The sequence below is a fragment of the Lagopus muta genome, chromosome 1 (assembly GCF_023343835.1).
Source record: "Lagopus muta isolate bLagMut1 chromosome 1, bLagMut1 primary, whole genome shotgun sequence".
NCBI classification, from domain to species: domain Eukaryota; kingdom Metazoa; phylum Chordata; class Aves; order Galliformes; family Phasianidae; genus Lagopus; species Lagopus muta.
Window position 1 is genome coordinate 54575784 of NC_064433.1, and position 20953 is coordinate 54596736.

The 20953-nt window shown below is 33.9% G+C and overlaps 1 protein-coding gene across 1 annotated transcript in view; it reads left to right on the top strand.

Moving 5' to 3' along the window:
• IGF1 (insulin like growth factor 1) overlaps positions 1 to 19842 on the top strand; it is a 55517-nt gene extending 35675 nt beyond the window's left edge. The window contains exons 3-4 of the mRNA XM_048960856.1: positions 2897 to 3078; positions 12015 to 19842. Coding sequence (XP_048816813.1) covers positions 2897 to 3078; positions 12015 to 12074 — 242 coding nt within the window. The 3' untranslated portion in view covers positions 12075 to 19842. The remainder of the gene's footprint in view (positions 1 to 2896; positions 3079 to 12014) is intronic.
• The last annotated feature ends 1111 nt before the right edge of the window (positions 19843 to 20953 follow it).

A 20953-nucleotide genomic window follows, 5' to 3' on the forward strand; every position in this document is an offset into this window, starting at 1 on the left:
TTTAATTTTATTATTGTTTAACATTAGCATTAGCAATGTTAAACAATAATAGATTTTGCACATTTCTGAGAACATTTACTTGATTATTTCCTTTATAGCATTTTTGTGTAGAAATGGATCCCATAAAAATGCCACTATTAGCCATTAGTCATTATTGGAAGAAAATTCTGATCAAAATATTCCACTAAGGAAAATTACCCTAGTAAATGCTCTACCAAGTAAATAATTGGTTTCAGCAAAGAAAAAGGACACTTGTTTTGCTAAACAACTTTACAAGTTCAAGATATTTGTAGTCTTGCTTCTCATAGCACAAAGATTTCAGCTGTCAGCTTCTGTACATAACTTTTGGAAGTTCCTGGCAGAGATATTTCATCTTATTGGCCTTACATTTTGTCACTGTGATATAACGATATCTGTCTAGTATGAATGTCAAGAAGATCTCACGTGTACACTTCTTAGAAGAGCTAAACATAATTAATCCTAAAATTTCTTATTGGCTTGACAGATTTTTTTAATGTATGACCTATTTTCTAGATAGAAAGCTCATGATAAGCCAGCTGAAACCTACAAATGAGCAGTCCCTCCTTATTTCTACTATAATCGGTAGCATGACAATGGTACAATACAATCTACAATACAATACAATACAATGGCAATGGGTACAGTAGCCAACCTATGTACTTTGCGAGCTCCTATGAAATACTATTCAAAGGAAAAATCCCAAATGAATTTTTTTAGAGTGTGCTTGCTTATGAGACATTGATAGACTGAGAAAAGAATGTTTAACTAATCAAAAATTTGTACCTGCTGTTCAACTGGATCTATTAAGAGAAGGAACCAAATTTCACAGAATCACAGAATTTGCCTTCCTATGTTTTAAATTGGAGCAGGACAAAATATGAGAGCGCTCTGGGTATTCAACACAGTAATGACACCCCAGATGCTATCATGACAGCTAAATTTTAAGAGTATTAGGCTTAGAGAATCCAATTAATAGGCTTCAGGAAAAAAAAAAAAAATCCAGTGAACAGCTTGTAACTTATAACTCAGTGAGTGAAAATAGTCTGGAAAAAAAAATCCAACAACAAATCTTTATCTTCCTATTCATAATACTTTTCAGTGATACACAGAAAACAATGCGCACTCACAAATCAAAATATTACTGTAGCATACTCCTGGCATGCTATTCTGTTTAGTCTTATGAAACAAATAATTTGTAGCAGACAATGTACAGTATAGAGGCCCTCAGTGAATTGCAATCTACCAAGTAAGCATGTTTTTCTTTTTGTTTAATTTATAGTCCCTGGAAAAAAAAGACATTTAAAAACCTATTGTCTGGGTTTACAAAGCTCATGAGGATAGTTAGTTCTTAGCTGATTGTACTGCTGGCTAAAATGTTAGACATACTTTACCACTAGAGGTCTTTTCATTTACGGATGTACTGAGGCCGCATGGGTTCTTCATCAGTGGACATATGTTTTAATCACAGGGATCTGCAAAATGCAGTGTTGTCTTCAAATTGACAACTGCAGACCAGATATGTGATTAACCTAGAATTTCTGTGTAGGAGGTAAGGATTTCTCAGAGAGAAATGGAATTTTCATCTTTGTTGATATACCCTTTCCCTTTATTTAGCTTCAGTAATTTCTAAAAGCTGAATTCCCTGCCAAACTCTGAATAACAGAGTTTTGGTCTCAGTGATAAAACTGAAGAGGAAAAATATAAAAAAAAATCTTGAGCTGACTGAATTGAGTTACTTCATTTTTTTGGCTCCTTCTTTCCTTTTTTTTCCATATTTTGGGTTTTTATCCAATGTGGATTGTCTCTACATGGAAAAATTTAATGCTGAAAATGTCAAAACAAAACATTTAATCTTTTCAAAATTTTACTGTCTGAAACCAAATTCTACCAGAATTTAAAAATAGACATAGTAAGACAGCAATTATTTTGTTTCTTCTGTGAATTTACTGTTCATTCATTTCTAGAGTCATAGAAGGGCAACTACGTATCCAACTGGGCTTTATACATAGAAGCCCTGGAAAAATAGGTCTGTAATCTTTTCATAATATGTCAGTGAAAACTCTAGGTAGTAAAGAAATCAGAAATCCTTGACAGTGCAAGAATTCTGTGAGTCAAAGTGTAACTCTTTACTGGAGCTGAGTGGAAAAGGTAGTAAAATGTATTTTCTACAGATGCCCAGTATAAACACTAAACACAGGAAGGACCATGTTGTGTTAGTCCAGTTTTCCATCCTGTGCAAAGCTATACAATATAAACTATTCTGTCTTTACCTGTTCCATCAACCACAATCCTATTTTTGCTGCATTTCATTAGTTACTGTGTTAGCTTATTTCCTCCTGCAAGTTTTTGAACTTGCAGATCTTCCAGCCTGTGTAGTTTTATACAGTTTTCATTTCCTGTTTGAACATATTCTAACTTCATACAGTGGCTTAATTTCATTTTTCTCACTTGAGAATACTTGAAAGTACTGCACAGGTATGATCTTTAATCGTCAGCTACCTCAATCAATACAATGATCAGCTTTTGTCTAAAAGCTAAAGGATAATTTTATTTTGCAAGTCCTCTAAATGCCAGGATGTGGCTTTCTTCTTCTCCATTTTCAATGCCAAGGTAGTTCAAGAAAATCTTTTGATAATAATTTTCTGAGAAGATATATGCTTGCTCAAATGCTTAAATGCAACCACTCATAGGCAGAGGTCAAAGCTGGCCATTTCCAGGAGTATCCTTGAAAGCTGTTATCTAAGAACAGCCATAGGTGCTGCATCTACTACTGTTGTGCTAATTAAGGTAAACATAATGCAACTTAATATGATTGCTGCTGAGGTCTTTGCATTTTCTTTCTAACATGAAAACTTTCCATTTGTTTTTTGAATAGGTAAGCCTACAGGGTATGGATCCAGCAGTAGACGCTTACACCACAAGGGAATAGTGGATGAATGCTGCTTCCAGAGTTGTGACCTGAGGAGGCTGGAGATGTACTGTGCTCCAATAAAGCCACCTAAATCTGCACGCTCTGTACGTGCTCAGCGCCACACTGATATGCCAAAAGCACAAAAGGTAGGCCAGGCCAAAAGACAAAAAGTTCTATTTTAGGAAAAGAAATTTATGTCAAGGCTGGTTACTTAGCAAAAAGCTGATGCGTTCTGCCTACTAGAGACACTGAGATTTAGTGGGTTTGGGGAAAATAGCCTCCATGGTAGAAAATAAGGAGAAGATTCATCTCTTAGAATGCTGAATAAAAACCTGCAATTGCTAAGCTAGTAGTTGTGAGGCTTTATCCTGCTTCTGGGTATTAACTGAGATGTACTTACGTCATCTGATCATAAATAGCACCTAAAACCTCTCTCAAAAGAGAAATCAAACAGAGTTTTTAAATACTCATTTATCCAGAAAATACTCACTCATCCATTTTTGTAAGGAAGAAGCAGACTGAGTGACTGAGAGGTCTTCTAGTATTCTTTTTATTGTGTAAATGAACAAATCATTTTCTTCTTTCATTATTGTTTCGGCTTTTTAGGTTTTTTTATTTACCAGAAGTAAATTAAATTGATAATTTAACTCCAGTCACTACATACTTCATTTTAACTGCTTAATGTTTAATATGTGTATTCTCCAAGAACTGTAAATATTCATTGATATTATCTATATAGTTACAGAATTCAGAGCATTCAAACATCTGCCTATGTTATGTAGATACTGTACATATATGTTGTTAAATCTCTTTTATCCTCAACAGAGCCTATAGTTCAGCTAGGCTGCCATTAAGTTCTCTTCCAACTCTCTCCTATTTGAGTTCCGAACATCTGTTTTACATGTTATCTGTCATCTTCTGTAAACCTACAATAATATATTTTATTGCTGTTGACCTTTTCTCTCCTATATATATGTTGTTCCCTTTCCTACAGTTTTCTGAATACTTTTTCATATAAGGAATTAAACTGCATGAAATCCTAAGACATCATATAAAGCTAGGAAACCAGTCCTATGTACTAATTTTCTTAACATTATCTTCATTAAATAACAACTGTAAATGTTCTAACATCACTTCTCTTCCATAAAATAACCAAAGAAAGAGAATCCTTTCCATCTCTTCCTTAAGGATTTTCAACCTTTTAAAGTAATGGCTGTATGATTCTTCCTGAGAAACATCACCTTAGTCATGAACATCTCAGAAGATCCACACAAATGTGTGTAGAACATATGCAGAACACAACTATGGACAGAAAAACCCTGTAGTTTATTAATATCAAGGCACACATACTTCTAAGGCTTGTGGATAAAGAAGAAAACAAGCTTGGCCTGTAGTCTCTGCACTTCTTTCCATAGTTATTGCTAGGGTGATGGGTAAAATGTTCTATAATACCATGTGCATGAAGACAAGATATCTGCTAGCTCTTTGATAGATCTCCATGCCACTTTCCTTAGAGGGCCAGGGAATGTCCTTCTTTAACAGATATATTTTTCCCTGTGGGAATACATGCAGGAAGACACTTTCACAAACTGGAAGAGCCAGAGTGAAGGCCTTTGCACATTAGATGAGAAGGAGGTGTTTGAGAAAGAATAGTGTGCATCAGGGCCTTGCTCCCATTCCTCAGAGAAGAGATGAGATATCAAACTTTAAGTTTTTAAGAAGCTTTTAGGACAGTGCTTTTAGATATTGCTTCTAGGCTGCCCAGAGTGGAGTCAGGGGTTGGACTCGATGATCCTTATAGGTCCCTTCCAATCTAAGATATTCTAATTTAAGAGGAAAAAAAATAGAGCGAGTGTGTAGTAACTGAGATGAACTAGCTGCAGCAGACAGCATTCAAGAAATGAAAAGGATAAACAAGAGGTGAAAAGGACAGTAAAAAGACAATGAAAAACAGTAAAAAATAAGGAAGGGAATTAAAGAGTCTCGTAAGATGAAATATACTGAAGAACTGAACAAACTATGAAGTACAGAGTTTTGAGAAAATGGGAAAGAAAATAAAATTAGAGAAATATTTCCTATTAAAGAAAATAAAACTGATGAAGTAAATGTATAGGAGAAGGAGGAAAGAGATGATCTGAAGCAAAAAATTCATAAATGCTTCTTGATGGGAAATTGGCAATAAAATATTAGAAATCTTATAGGAAAAACAAGCTGAATTTCTCCTTCATCTCTGTTAATGTATAAAATTAGATTGAGGAAACAAAAATATAGGAGTAGGAGAAACTATAATTCTAATTTATGCTAGATAAGAGGAACATATAGTTAAAAGAAATAGAATGCAATAAGAAAAAAATTATACATCAGAAAGCTCTAATACATATTTCCGTGTTATTATTTACTCTTTCTTTTTGCAATAGTACATGCTTCCATTAAAGAAAGACAATGCTATGTGCATATCTTTTCTTTGGATAGGTTCACTATCACAGAAAGATATTGGGTTGGTCAAGCAGAACTTGCCTTTCATGAACTCATGCAGGCTGGGCCTGATTGCCAGGCTGTCCTGCACATGTTGTGTAATCCTGCTCATAAACAGGGGCAGACAGAGAATGATTGATGTGGCCTGGGAAACCCAAAACGCCTGTGCTGGTAGAAGGCTAGCATCAAGAATCAGTTTTATCCAAGTACAGAGATTGTATGTGTAGAGTTTTCTGGGTGTGGTTTTTTTTTTGTGTAGTAAAAAAACAAGATTTTTTTCTTCAGGATTGTTATTTGTTCCATTCTAAGACCTTTATTCATAATCAAATATAAAAGTTTTCCAAAAGCTAAGCAATAAAAACTTTGATAACATATAAAGTGATATTTTACATACAGCATACTTCACAGATTTAAAAAAATGAAAGAGGAAAAAGGCAGTTAGAAGTGCTTCTTTACTGCCATAAATTCTGTATGCAATGGAGCACATACTCAACCTTAATTCTCAGTTAGATACCAAGCTGTCAATATCTCTGTAATTGTTTTTCCACAGTCAGCCTGTAAAAAAATTATCTTAAACTGGGGCAGCCAATGAAAGTACCAGACATGGATATTTGCTTGCGCAAAGAAATAAAGTGTACATCAGAGCACAATGCTACAGCTGCTGGCTAACCACTCCAAAGTTTCTTGTGAACCAAATGGGCTAACGCAGAGTATGGATTTCAACACTATCGACCTTAATGAAGTTGTGATCTATAGAAACATGTCGTTTCTGTAGTGCCCAGCAGTCAAGCGTCCGACTCAGACATCTATTCGAAGGATACCAAACTCATTAGAGCATGTGTGTCCTGCTTTAAAAGAAGTATCACCCCAAATCCCTGAAATATTTTATATTCTTTGAGCAATAGCCTACAGAGGTCACCAAACCTATCTGGGTCAGCAACTGCCTGCAATGAAAAAATGTTTGTAATATGAGAGGTATTTTGAGACGTTGAATGTTTTTTCTCCAGTGCTGCACAACTGATCCAAGCGAGAGTATGTGAAAGTCCATAAAGAAGTGGCAGCTTTGTTTTCAAATGCTTAAAAGTTGACGGAAAAGAAAGTAACTTTCTAGTAGATTTGACAAATGAGCAATGGTTGGTCAATGAGAAAATGTAGAAATAGTTTTTTCAGTAGCCATCATATGTAGATGTAACAATCAGCAAAATTTATACAAGACCAACGTATCTGTCTAAAATTTAGCAAGCTATTTACTTTATGTGTGTTGGTTCTCTTCCCCTGAATAGAATCTACAGAGATAATTTACCTTCAAAGTTGAATTGAAATAGAATAGGATCTATAATCTTTACTCAATTAATGTTTTCTAAAGTATGTTTCCATGACCATTCAGATTCCTCAGTGTAGCAGCTGCTCACCAGAAACACAGAAATGCCATAATAAAATGAGAACTAACAGAAACACAATTGATTTTCTCCAGTAAGTTACTTAAGCAAAACTAAGTGATTAAACTTACATTTCAATTTAATGTTTAGACTGAAAAAAAAGATGTTTGGGCCAACTGTTCTTCTGGACAGTTTAGCTATGAGAAACAGAATTATTTTACATCCCCCTACAATACTAAGGCCAATACTATACAGACTGCTTTCCTGTCTTTAATTTATTTAATTTGATATATATTACTTTTTTATTTATCATATGTCTGTCATATATCCATTTATCATATATGTAATACTAATGTTCTTTATTTTTATATATCTCACTAGTAGACGGAATGAAAAAAAAAAAAAAAAAAAAAAAAGTTTTGAAAAAGGAAGATGTCCCTGAACTTTTAACAAAGAGAATGAGTGTGAAACCAAAGCACATTACAGATCTTTTTTTCCCCTAACATTATGAGAATAACTACTGACCTTGTTTTTAGATTAGAATCTTATTTAATGAGAAAATGCATTAACTAGTAAGGTGGGAATAAGAAACAGGGAGAAAAACTTTGAAAAACAACTGTTTGGTTCAAGCAAAGGAGACTGAACTGTTTCCACAATAATTATGTATATACTCAAGGGAAGACTGCAACTTTTTTGAATGAAGCAGTGCCATAAAATCAATGTCCAAAGCTGACACAAAGGCTACAAGATGCCTTGAGAATTATAACATGAATTTTGCATTGATAAGGCTGATTATAAAATTCACTAGCCAAAGAACAGGAAAAAAATAAAAGTAATTTAGTGCCATGCCCTTGCATCCTAAGCAAGGCTGAAGAGATGTACAATTTGGTATAATTTAACTCATTCTCAGAATTCTATTCCTTATTCTTATTTAGGATTTATATGTGGAAAATACACAAATGTATTAATAGCAAAGTAGTAGTAGGAAGTGGGTTCTCTCAAAAGATCAAATACTAGCCAACATCCTTTCAGATTATATCTCATCTTCAAAATTTAAATAAATACTAAGTGGGACTGAGAAACAGTGAAAATATGATGGTTTTACTCTAAGAAAATCTCATTGAGAAAACAGAAAGCATATTGCATGATTTCTCATTAGTCTTTCTAAGATTGGCTTCATCTTTTGTAATTGGCTCTTTATCAACTCTCAGATATATTTACAGACCAAAATATGCTTAATGGCATTAATCCTAATTTCTACCACATCCATACTACATTACCAAAGCCAGCGAGGGACCTTTTATGTGTAAGAGATAGAAGGACTTGGCCTCTTCACTTCAGAAAATTTTCTCCCATTGCTTACTTTCCAGTCTTGTTATTTTGTTACCAACCACACTGCCCACAGAGCTAAAAAACTTTCAAATAGACCTTAGAGAATCCGTAGCTAAGATATCATGTGTGTTACTACAAACATTAGACTTTCCATTTATTACCAATAAAGCAAGAGATCTTTTAATGCCAATATGAGTTTTGGAAGTCCATCCTAATAGCATAAGAATGCTGTTGCATGCTTCCCAGTACATTTCATCTTAGCTAAATGACCTTTACTGTCACTGAGGTTGTTGTTATCCGTGAGTCTCCAAACATCCATGCTTAAGGTGGTAGGCTTAAAGTTTGAACTTCTCTGTTCACAAAGTGACTTATGCAAAGTTGACATTTTGCAACTGGCATCTTAGAATGCTTATTACATTTGTCTATATCTAAATATCAGCTAAAAAGATCAGACAAACAAACATCACATACACACAAAAAATCATTTTTAGTTACTTAATTTCAAAGTCTATAGAAATAAGGCAAGGTTTTCTATACTAGAGTAAAGACGTGTCTGAGATCCTGATTCAGGCATTCATATTTTGTTTTAAATAGTCTCAACATTGCATACTTGGAAAAAAATGTGTTATATGTGTCAAAGGACTTCCTGGCATGCACGTTAATCTATTTATGGATCAAAATGCTGATTCCAGATGAGAAACTGTTCTAAAAGTTACCTGCCATCTTCCCTCAATTTCAAAGCTAGCCTGTACATTGTGACAGCTCTTTCTCCATATACATGCAAGTATTAACAGCTATTACTGAAAGCTTGCTTTATTTCAGTGATTAAGCAATTTTGAAGTCAGACAACAACATTAGTTGAAAAAAATTTATTACTGAGGTGAAAATGGCTGTTGTTTCATAATAAGGCTCTTACTTTTCTTATAGATGATGAGCGTGCAGCCTTTAAGAATATTTGACTTTTTCTTTCTTTTTTTTTTTTTTCAAATAGAATGCAGTGTATAATTTGTTTCTTATATACTAGTAAACTTTCTTCAAAAAAGAGATTCTAGATGCAGCAGTAACAAGGCTATTTTGTTTTGTTGCCATGAGGGAAAAACAAGACAGATGAGTCAATGAATTCCTGTCTTCTTAGTGCATTGTTACAATATAAGCACTTTGCAGAAGTGCTTATCATAGAACCTAGGTTGGAAAAGACCTTAAAGGTCATCAAGCACAACCATCAACCTGACCTACTGAGGCCTATCTTCATGTCTTTCAGTGCTGTGTCCACACACCCCTTATATACCTCTAAGGACCAGATTCTAACACTTCCCTAGACAGGCTGTTCCAATGCCTAACCAGCCTTTCCATGAAGCAGTTCTTCTTGATATATAACTTAAACCTCCCCCATCTCAAATTCTGGTCATTTCCTCTATCACTGGAAAAAAAAAAGACCGGCATTCTCCTCACTGCAACCTCCTTTTAGGTAGCTATAGAAAGCTATGAATGCTCCCTTCAGCCACCTTTTCTCCAGACTAAATAGCCCCAGGTCCCTTGGCCACTCTTCATAACTCTTGTTTTCTAGTCCCTTAACCAGCTTAACTGCTTTTCTCTATTCACACTCAAACAACTCAAAATCCTTCTCATACTGAGGGGCCCCAAAGTGAATACAGTATTTGAGATGTAGTCATGTAAAAAGAGGTAATCCCTTCGCTAGTCCTACTTGCCACAAGATTTCTGATGCAGGCCAGGATACCATTGGCTTTCTTGGCCACTTGGACTTGGCTGGCTCCTGATCTCACTGCTAACCAGCTTTTCAGGTTCTTTTCTGCTGGACACACTTCAAGCCACTCCAGCTACATACTGCTGCATGGAGTTGTTACAACCCAAGTGCATCAGCCAGCATTCAGCCTCATTGAATGTCACACAACTGGACACAGCCCATCTATCAGCCCATCCAGGTACCCCTGCAGAGCCTCCTGCCCTTGTGCAGATCAACACTCCCACTCAACTTGGTCACATCTGCAAGCTTACTGAGAATGCACTTGATCTCTTGATTCAGATCATAGATAGTAGCATTAAACAAAATACTTGTAGCATGAAGTAGGATCCTTAGCTCATGTGAAGTGCTACAATGATAGTTTAACTGAAAATCATAAAAAATCCAGAATGAGTACTTTAGGGTGAAAACTAAAGTGCAAGTGAGAGGAAACTAGAGAAACAAAAGGTAGAAAAGCTGGAGAGAAACAAGCAGCAATAGGATAATAAAAGCAGAATTCTGTTGAAGTTTTTGTTTCTGTCCTCAATCCATTCTAAGAAAATTATTTTATAGCTCTATCAGTAAAATTTGATGAAGATAAGCCCACATTCTGTTGAACTGATAGAACTAGATGATTAATCTCTTCTTCATTCAGCACTGTACTTTAGGCTAAGAAAATCTATAAAGGAAGATTCCTAACAAAGAAATATCTTTGTCATGAATACTCCACTGTTAACAAATTTCTCTTGTCAGCGATGATAATTTTAAGTTTAGTTCAGTGTTATTGCTTGGTTGTATAATTAATTTGACACTTGTTGGTTTTGTTGGATTTGGTATTTTTTTATATTCTAAAAGACATAATTCAACATGTATCCATCAGAACCTAATCCAAAACCAATGGCAATCAATAAGCTGTATATGAGCTAAAGTTTTGTAATCTTTCATCACTTTCTGATTTTATGTTTTAATAGATCCAAGAAGCAAAGTAAAAAGTCATATATGAAATAGTACTTTATATAGGAAATTGTTTAAACATATCTATACTGTAACGCACGAAATTAGCACATATTTTCCTTCTGTCCATCAGAAAAGCAGATGTTTTCATTACTTTTTAAGTTTCAGAGAATGTTACATTTCTTTTTCTAGGGCTAAAATAGAAGTCAGTGCAGTGGCACATCTCCATACATATGCCTCACTTTTCTCAGTGAAATTTCATATTTTGTGGTTTTCTTATGACAGCAGACATAATTCCTCTTCACAAAGAATTTCACTTCTGATGACAACTATAAAAATAGAAAGTCACTTGTCAATTCTGCCTCTATTCCAATAGAGAATGGGAAGTTTGGAGGCCAGCTAATATTTATCAGCATGGTAAAGGAAGAAATCAAACAAAAAAAAATGTATATAGCAACTTCCAGAAACTCGCCTATATATGGAAAGATGGTGAACTGAGGGCATTTATTCATTCCAAAGTCCTCTTGATTTGTTTGTCACATTGCTCTGATTATGAAAATACAAATGATTTGGCTGCTGCTGCTGCAGTAAACCCACATATATTTTAAAATACATGCTAAAGGCCTTATCCAACAAAAACCTTACCTACGCATCCAATATGCAGCTCATGCAACATGTAGGTAACAGAATTCCACCTGGTAATTTTGAAAACCTCTGCTCACTGGGTACCAAAGCCCAGAAGGCTCCACAAACCCTACAGTCACAACTTTAAAGTTCCCTTGGCCCCTCTGCATCCTGCTTTTGCAAACGCCCTTGTTCTGAAAGAAAGAAAATTTATGATACCTAACTGTGTGTCTAAGGCCACCTACGTTCTCGTGTATAGAGGTTTCCTCTGCCAAAATGCTCCAAAATAACAGCTTCCACTTGGTTGACTTTCTCCAAATATCATTAATATGCAAAATGCAGTTATGTTGCAACTATTTAAGTCAACAGTGACAGCAATCAAGATGTTTATACCTAGAAGAAGAGGAAAATGACAGTACAAATTTTAGGTAGTCAAGTTCTCAGCAATCTGGCAGAAGAGCTCTAATAATTCTAGCATTTAGGATAACTTTTTTCTTACTAATCTGTGTGGTCATATAGAACATAAAATTCTTTCTGGAATGACTTTTTTTTTTTTTTTTTTTTTTAACATCTTCAGGAACTGCATTTGAAGAATACAAGTAGAGGGAACACAGGAAACAGAAACTACAGAATGTAAGATCACGCCATCCAAAAGAACGAAGAATGAATGTGCCATCTGCAGGATACTTTGCTGTAAATAAATTATTTGTTAAACATTGGAAGACTAAAAAAACTATGGTTTAATAAGCTTGATGCAATCTCAACCAATGGGCATTCTCCCGGTGAACAATGCAACTAAACATTCCAATATTAAGTCTTTTAGAAAACAGAACATTTTAACCAACTCAGAGCGAAAAAAAAATCTGTGGTTGATATATAACTGTGTGTTAACCTCTTTTAGATGTCCTGCACAAAATCTCTTAAAGTCCTGTGCCCCTCAAAAGCCTACAAATTTATGGGCCTTTGATGGATCCAATTGCACTAAATTAACCTATGAACACTGGCTGCTGGAGTCATTCATCAGCCTTGTCTAAGTGGTGTTTTTTTATTTGCACTTCTATACAAGCAACAGGCTGTTTGTTCTACAGCGTCTGATAACATTGTTTGTCTACCCCTTCATATTTGCACAGTCCGACATTCCCAGTAACAGCAGCAGTAAGGTAACATATACAGTTTTGAACATCCATTAATTCCATCTGTGCCATTCTGACAGAACATGGGTTACAGATACAATTGTTTTAAGACAGCTTTATTTTTCCTTCTCTTGCAAAGATGCAGTTTACTGCAACTTGTGAGACAAAAGATTTTTAAAAGCAGTTACAGCATACATAGGCTCTCAAAGCGTTAATGATTCTTCCAGGTAATTATTTGCAACAGTATAGGTAACTTTTTTCTTCCTCCATATAATGCAGTATGTAAAATTTAGCATATCAATAATACGCATATATCAAACAATATGTAAAAATCTCTGTTTTATAGTACAACGGTGCTATTTTATAGTTTGTTATATGAAAGGGTCTGGCCAAAACAGTAATAGGTAAAAGCAAATATGGAAACATGAAGTTCAAATAATAAAATAATGATGTGAATATTTGGTTTAAATTACTAAAACGGTTATGGATTCCAATATGGAGAAAACTTCCATCTTCACAAAAGAAATTCAGACATTTTGCTTTTTTTTTCTTTTAGCTGATTGAATGATGGTGTTTTCCCCCGGTTACATGAAACACAGATTTATAGATGACTAGGTGCAGGAAAGACAATTAATAAAAGAGTTTTCAAATAACTTTAAAAGGTAGCACATCAAGGCCTAAATCTTTCTGAAATATCAGAATTCTGTTCAAATATTTTTGAAGGTTAATCAGGTCCTCTACCATTTCATCACTTCCCAAAATCTGACGTGACTGAAATGGCTGTTAATCAGCCCACTGCATCTCTCTGTAAATCAGAAAATCTAAGCTAATCACCAAATTACGGTGTAGAAAGTTTTCAAGAAAAGATAAAAACCATAATGGCCTTCAAACTGTGACTTTAAAAGCTTTGTAGGAGACATTTAATATATTTCCAGATAATATCTGACATATAAGCTTGATATGCAGTGCATTGATTCTAACATTAACAACACTTTCTTCTGCCCCATTTTTGTGAATCTATTCAGTGCTAGATTAACCATGCAGTAAAGGTGGATAGATAGCCAACAATGTCCTAGAATGAACAATAAATAAACGTGAGAGAAGGAAAGAGAATGCTGGGGAGAAGGCACTGCTTGATCCTTTGCAGAACTGCAGCATGGTTCCATGTGACTTCTTCCACCTCACTACCCTGCATGCAGCAAGGAAAGAGATATCCCTTGGTCAGACTCAAAGTGGGCATCAGGAATATGGTGTGAGGGGAGCAATTAGAAAGATGTTAGATCCGATTTGTAAAGGCAATATTTGTCTCTAAAGGCTCAAAGCTGCCTCATCTTCTACCGCATCTATGGGGGTGGACTGAATTGATTAAAATACAGAAGAATCTCTGTAGATTATATATTGCCCAGTTCATCAAGAGTTTCTTGTGAACCAGACAGGAAATGTAGGTCTTAAAAGTGTAACAAATTAATTCCTATTTTATTTCTCCTTAGGAAATTTGAGTTTCGTATTTCTTTCAAGAAAAGGGCAATATTTTCTTGTGTAATTCTTTAAATCATTTCCCTTCTAGGAAAAGCATGCTTTTGTGCATACTAGGTTACCATTACAATGTAAAAACAGAACAGTGGCTGAGTATTTTACTCAGCCACAGCTGTCACTGACTGTGATAGGTATGTCAAAAAATGAAGTTACAAAGAAGTAGATGGGGAAGCTAACCTAAATTAGGTACGTACATATTTACTACCAATTCCATACAAAGTTGCAGCAAATCTGTTATCAGTCATGGTCTTAATAGGCTTTTTTGTTGTTGTTGTTGTTGTTTTGTGTGTGTGTGTGGGAGGGATGCAGAGGGAAGTGGCTTTAATTTAAATAGTTGCTATGAATTCTTAAATGCATTCTAAGAATGAGACATTATTTATAATCTAAAATATTTCTTATAGACAGTGATATTTAACATTAGAATTTGACAACTGTCTAAACAAATCCCAGCAATTCTTGAAAGAATATCTTTAATAATGAATAGTTTCTAACTTCAAAGGTAACACTTGACATTACTAGAGAAAAAACAGTATCACAAAATGTAGACTAGATCTACCACCATAGAGGTGAGAAATACATAGATGGGGTATGTATACTTGCACAAAAATTCTCCAGTCATAAGGCAGTGAGCACATGATATGCCAGTCAGTGAGAAAGAAAAAGGACTGCATTAGCTTAATAATCTCAATTAATCCGCTACTTAAAGAAGCTGAAGTATAAGCCAAAACATCTCCCCCCCAAATGTACAAAGTAGTCTGACTTGAAAAATTTCTTAATTAGAGATTTTCAAAAGCACTCCAGATATTTAGGAACAGTTGTTCTACTAGATATGATTTATTCTCTTAAATCACTTAAGTGATAAAAAAAAAATTGCGCTCTCCATCCTTCCATGTCATGCAATACACATGACAGAAGTCACAGATTTTTACATTCTAGAATTGACATAAAACTCTAATTACTATACAGAATGTCACTAAAGTGCAAATGTAAAAAAGTTAATTAAGCCTCATTATTCTCAGTTGTTCAAAAGTTATTCACATCTAAACCCTCTGAAGTTAATATATCTCTTTCAAAGTAGAAAAATGTGAGTCACAAAAACAATAATCATTAAGATTTTGAATGGAAAATGAATAAATATTCTGCTCTAAATGTACTTACATATACACACTCATATCTGTATGGAATACTGGTATGAGACTTATTGAAACCATTTAACATAGAGAGACAAGGAAATTAAAGCTTCCTTTGCAGAACCGAATTCCATTCATAACTAGCAGCCAATTCCACCTGCTCCAGAAAATAGGTGTTGAGTTAGTATCAATGCTAAGCAGTGACTGATGAAGACTCTAGGTCAAGCACTGTGTCCTCCTGGCTCTCCATTTTAATAAGCAAGTATATGATAAGACAAGATCATAAAAATGCATGTATATTTGCTTTTCCTTTACTGATTTGGCCAACAATGCCAAAGTGGTGCTATTGTTTTGTTTAAGAAAGTACTTGACTAAAATATAAAAGAAAGCATAAATATTTTTTTAATGTATGAAAATGACACTTATATAGGTATGGTTATTGAAATAGGAATACAACTAGCCATAACTTTTCAACTTTTTTTCACTCCAAAATGAAATCCTAAATCCAAAAAGAAATCCTAAATCCATGGGGATGGAGCATGAGAAAAGATTTAAAAAGATATAAACATTCATAGACCTGAATTCTGAATCTTTTCTCAAATCTGAAACACATATGAAGAAAAGCATTTAAAGTCAAAGAACAACGAAAATGACTGAAAATCTGTTCAGATTACTGAAAAAATTCTGTACCATACCAAAGATTTTTAAGACACGATCCAGACTGAAATCAGTGTTGAGTTTGGCTTAAAGTCAGTGGCATTACATAATTGAGATTCTTATTGAACACAAGCTTTTGTTTATATCTGATTACTTTCTCTTGTACCTGATTGCTTTCCATGGTATGCCCCAGAGGAGTCACTATTTTTTAAAAGCAGGACAAAAAATGAACTTAACCTTATCAAGGAATGAAGAAACAATATATTCCTAAATGAAACTGTTGCTATTTTTAATTCTCACCAGTTTCAAATTGTGAAAAAAGTTGAAATATATGGCTAATAGTCTGTGAATTTTTTTAAAAAGTTTATGTGGTCACTATGAGCATCTTAATGTGCAAAATTACACATTTCATTGTTTTGTTTTGTTTTTTAAATGATGGTAAATTAAGCCCAAGTAGAGATTCTTGGAACCTGTAGGCTAGATAGAATACTGATTTTCTGATAAAGGTAAAAATCAATATATTTAAAATGTTCTATTTTTAGTTTGAAAAGGAATAGTAATAATTTATTTGGGGACTCAACACTGGTCCCTCTTTTAAGGATACTGTTTAGTAAAAACAAGTCTTCCAAATACCATTCTTATATTCAAAAACAACATTCATTCCTCCCTCCTCCTTCCCCAGTAAATCTAGTTAAAACACCATCGGAACGTAATTTTTATTATTTGTCTGTTACTTTGGGGGATTGTTTTGCCTTGCTTCACTTTGTTTCTATTTGGGGAGTAGGGGAAAGGAGGAGGAGATGAGGCCTTCGAGTGACTGAAATTTTTCCTCTTGGGTACAATCCACAAAAATAATTTGCCTTGATGAGATTACTTATTATCCAATTCATGCATGAAAATAACATTAAGTAAAGCAGTCATTAACACAAAGTTTTTACTCATTCTAATCCTACATTATACATTTTGCTTGTCACAGCATCGTAATATTCTACTGGACTTAAACTGTCCAAACGCACAGTATCTGATATAAATCTTCTTTGATTTTTTACATGAAGGGTGTTTTAAGAATATCTGAAACTTGATTACATATAGTACAGTAAAGAGATACCAGTCTAGCAGAGACCAAAACAAGAAGGACCTCCCTGATGCTTATCTTACATTAGGAAATTTTATCTTAGTTATATAAAGGGTGTGTGTACTTGTATGTGCATATGTATATATACATATATATATTATATATGTATATATATGTTGTTAGAATGTGTGTATGTGTACATGTGTGGGCATGTATATTATGCTTTTATTCTTTTTCCTCTCAAGTAAAATTTGAATTTGTTACTTTTTACGTATTATTTCACATGGATTATTTTCAATAATCCAATTGGAAGAACAGTGTATAATATGGGTGTCACAAGATAGATCCAACATCTGTTTTTCACACCTCAAGAAATCACTTCATTTTGATATCATGAGACTCTTCTCTGCTGTCATCAAGCAAATCTATTTATCTGTTTAAGTATGGGTGTAAAATACAAACTCTGAATACCTTATTTTGGAAATATCAACTTAAGAATTCTATTTCGTCCTTCTCTGGATGACTTCTGTTAGATGAGATTTTTTTTAACTGCATGTGTCCTTTCAAATTAAGAATAATGTGTAATACAGGGAAGAATTAAGATTTCTGTCATTTAATAATATCTCCTCTATTATTCATCAATTAGATGCTCTTTACAAGTAGAATATATGTTTTTCTATATTACCCTTAGTGATTTCAGAAGTGGAAAAGACTTAGTACTATAAATTCATATATACAAAAATTTTTATAACTTTTTTGATATCTCTGTATTCTTCAGTGACTCCTTATTTTGCCACCCTTGCTCACAAAACTCAAAAAATCAATGTTATACTTCTGCTGCTAAAAAATCTTTCCAACTAATGTTATAAATATCCATTTACAATATTTACATTCACACTTGATAGAAGTTTTTAAAATCAGCATAAACGTGGTTGAAAGATTTTCTTCTTCATATTGTAAAGGTATGAACCATTTTTAATTGAAATCAAAGACATTCCACCTTACTGTATTTTACATTTGTTAATACCATCTCATTGCTTGGTAAGCAACAGCAAAATAAATGCAGAACAAACAGGACTGTCCTCTATCTTGGTGATAAAATCACATTTCATGTACTCTTGTGTTAAAGAAAAAGTTTAACCAGATAACTATAAATACAACTGATTATGTGAAATTTATATTTTATAGTGAAATATCTAACTTTGTACATTTTGAAATCAAATGAATATTCCATTATTTCTGGTTTACTGGCATTAACCTCATCAGTGGTACGAAAAATTCACTTCTGCAGTGATTAGAGGCAAAGAAGACCAATAAAATGCTGCCAATGAAAGAGACAGAACGGCCTTTTTTCATCCATGGAGATGTATTCTATCTTAAATATATCTTTTTTTAAAGTTTAGATTAGGATTTAAAATTGACTTGATATGAATACTATATAAGTATGATACTCTTCACTATTTCCACTTAGAAACAAGTTTGAATATAATAAAGCACATGCAAGCTACACTGCATGATACAGTAGATAAACCTTACCTTTTGAGTTATAACCATTTCTAAGGAATTATTTCAACTGAATTCTATAGAAATCCAGTGCAAGATGAAAAAATAAAGCATTGTTAAAAGTGTATAATCATAATAGTTGCCTGATCAAACTGTCTCATCAAATTAGTGTCTCCACTGAAAGCATAATGATACTGATAACGTTCTAAACAGCTTTAGCTCTAGTATGATACTTCATATTGCTTTTGTCAAAATGTGATAGTCCTGTTTTACAGTTTCTTAATTCTTGGAGTCTATGGGTTGAATAACAAACATTTATCAATCCTCCGAATTTTTGGAAACAAACTAGAAGAAGCAGCACCATCTGCTGCTTATCATCAGATAACACATGGGCTTCCTCTCCCACCAACTTATCTGCACAAGACACCCAGAAGTGCTAACTGAAGCGACCAATAGCACTTATTTTTCAGAGATCACCCTTTTAAATAGAAACATTAACTATCTTCTATCCCTTTGCTTTTGGACTTCCTCTGGTATCCTGTCTAAAACTGCGGTTTCAATGATGCAGGCATGAATGTGGATACATGAATTTCTGATTTCACTACTGAATAACTCTACTATTAACATTTCAAGTCATTAAAATGAAACAGTGACAATTGTTAAGTGTTCATTAACTAAAAGCAATTTAAACTCTCTATTAAAGTTCTAACTGGATTTATTCTTTCTTTTTTTAATTTTCTTGTGCTTACTCATAATACAATGTCACTACTTGATGACAAATAATATTTCATACTGTGTATGTAACATCATTGTGTTGCAGAATCCCCCAAATACCTCAACAATGTCTTTGTTGCGCTATTCTCCCCATTTAGCACTTAAAAGCTTTTCTAGTAATGACCAAGAAATCAAAAGACAGAGCTCCTAGTATGTATAAACTTAAAAAAAAAATCAAGAATTTTTGCTAGTTTGCAGTTCATGTAATGTCATCTTGACCATTCTCTTCCCCTGTCTCTACAAGCTGTCTACAACTCAAAACTTTGTTCCATAAGTAATAGTGTATTCATGCTTTTAAAGGCTTTTATATGCTTTTATGGTAGGTAAAGGCTGGAAGAGGTAGTTGACTGATTTTTCACTTTTATCTACTTTGATTTCAGTAAAGGGCTTTGTCACTCTGTATACATAAAGGCTAACGCACCCTTTGGTTTGTAGAATGTACTGAAATGTTTGCAGCCCTCTTGGTATCAGGTCCAAAATGTGAAGCATTACTGTTAAGAGGGTATCTTTCTAATGTATTTGTATGTATAGCTTACACCTCTGTGAGGTCTAATAAAGGATTATGGTTAATAAAAAATGTGTTGAAAATTCCTCATCCACAAAGATTTTGCAGTAGTTTGCATTCTTCTCTTTCTCTTCCCTGGCGCATAAATTTTGATTCTCAGAATATACCAAAACCAGAACACAATATGAGTAAGCCTCATTACAGAGATAAAACTGACATAGAAAGTTAGCTACTTACTCAAGAGTCTTGAAAATTTAAAGTGGCAGTAGAATGAGTTATGAAATCTACAGATAAAATGAACAGTCAGTGAATGACAGGAATAAACTGGTATCTGAATTTCAGTGTATAACCTCTCACCTCACCAAGCTTTTTTCTATATGAAAACTATACGTAACATATTTGTACATATTCCATCTGGTCACAAGAAGTCAGATATCTCTACTTGACTTAAGTACTCCATAATTCTGTCTTTCTCTATTGACTGTGGGCAATGCTTTACATACTGAGACACTGCCAGTAGGCTCATAGTTCTGGAAGGATTGTGGGTAGCCTAACCACTATGAGCGTAAATAGACACAACAAAAGACTCTGACTCAGGAAGTTCCTGAATTATAAATCAACAGAGAGTAAGAAAGTTTCGCTTCATATTGCCTTCTTCTAGTGTTTTTCCCTGGACATTCATTTTGGCTACAGTGCAAAACAGTTTCCTGGACTCATTTCCCTATCTCATCTTCACTCTAACTTCTCATATTCTTATGTATTAACCCTGCTGACATAGTAGCCACTCAAATTTAAGTGCACACTCTCTAAGTGCACAACCCCTACAATATTATCATTCACACAGAATTCTTTATTTTATATTTAAATATTAACAGACAATCATTTTTAAACCCACACTGTCTTATCGCAGTACTTTAATTGAAAATTTTGATTTAAATTGAAAAATTTATAGAGATTTCAGTTTGAAAAATATTTGTTACTGTCTGATGACAAGATGCAGTTAACAGAGACCACAACAATGGGTTGGATTGGCAACATGGCCGTAAAACATTTTTAAAATACATTTGTCTGTAGACTTAATTACAGTTTTAAAAAAAGTTAATTATATGTATCACACACATTACCATAAGTTTCCAGTCATGTATCAACACGATCAAAATAAAAACACTTGCCAGGGATAAAGAAAAAATCTAAGAAATGAGT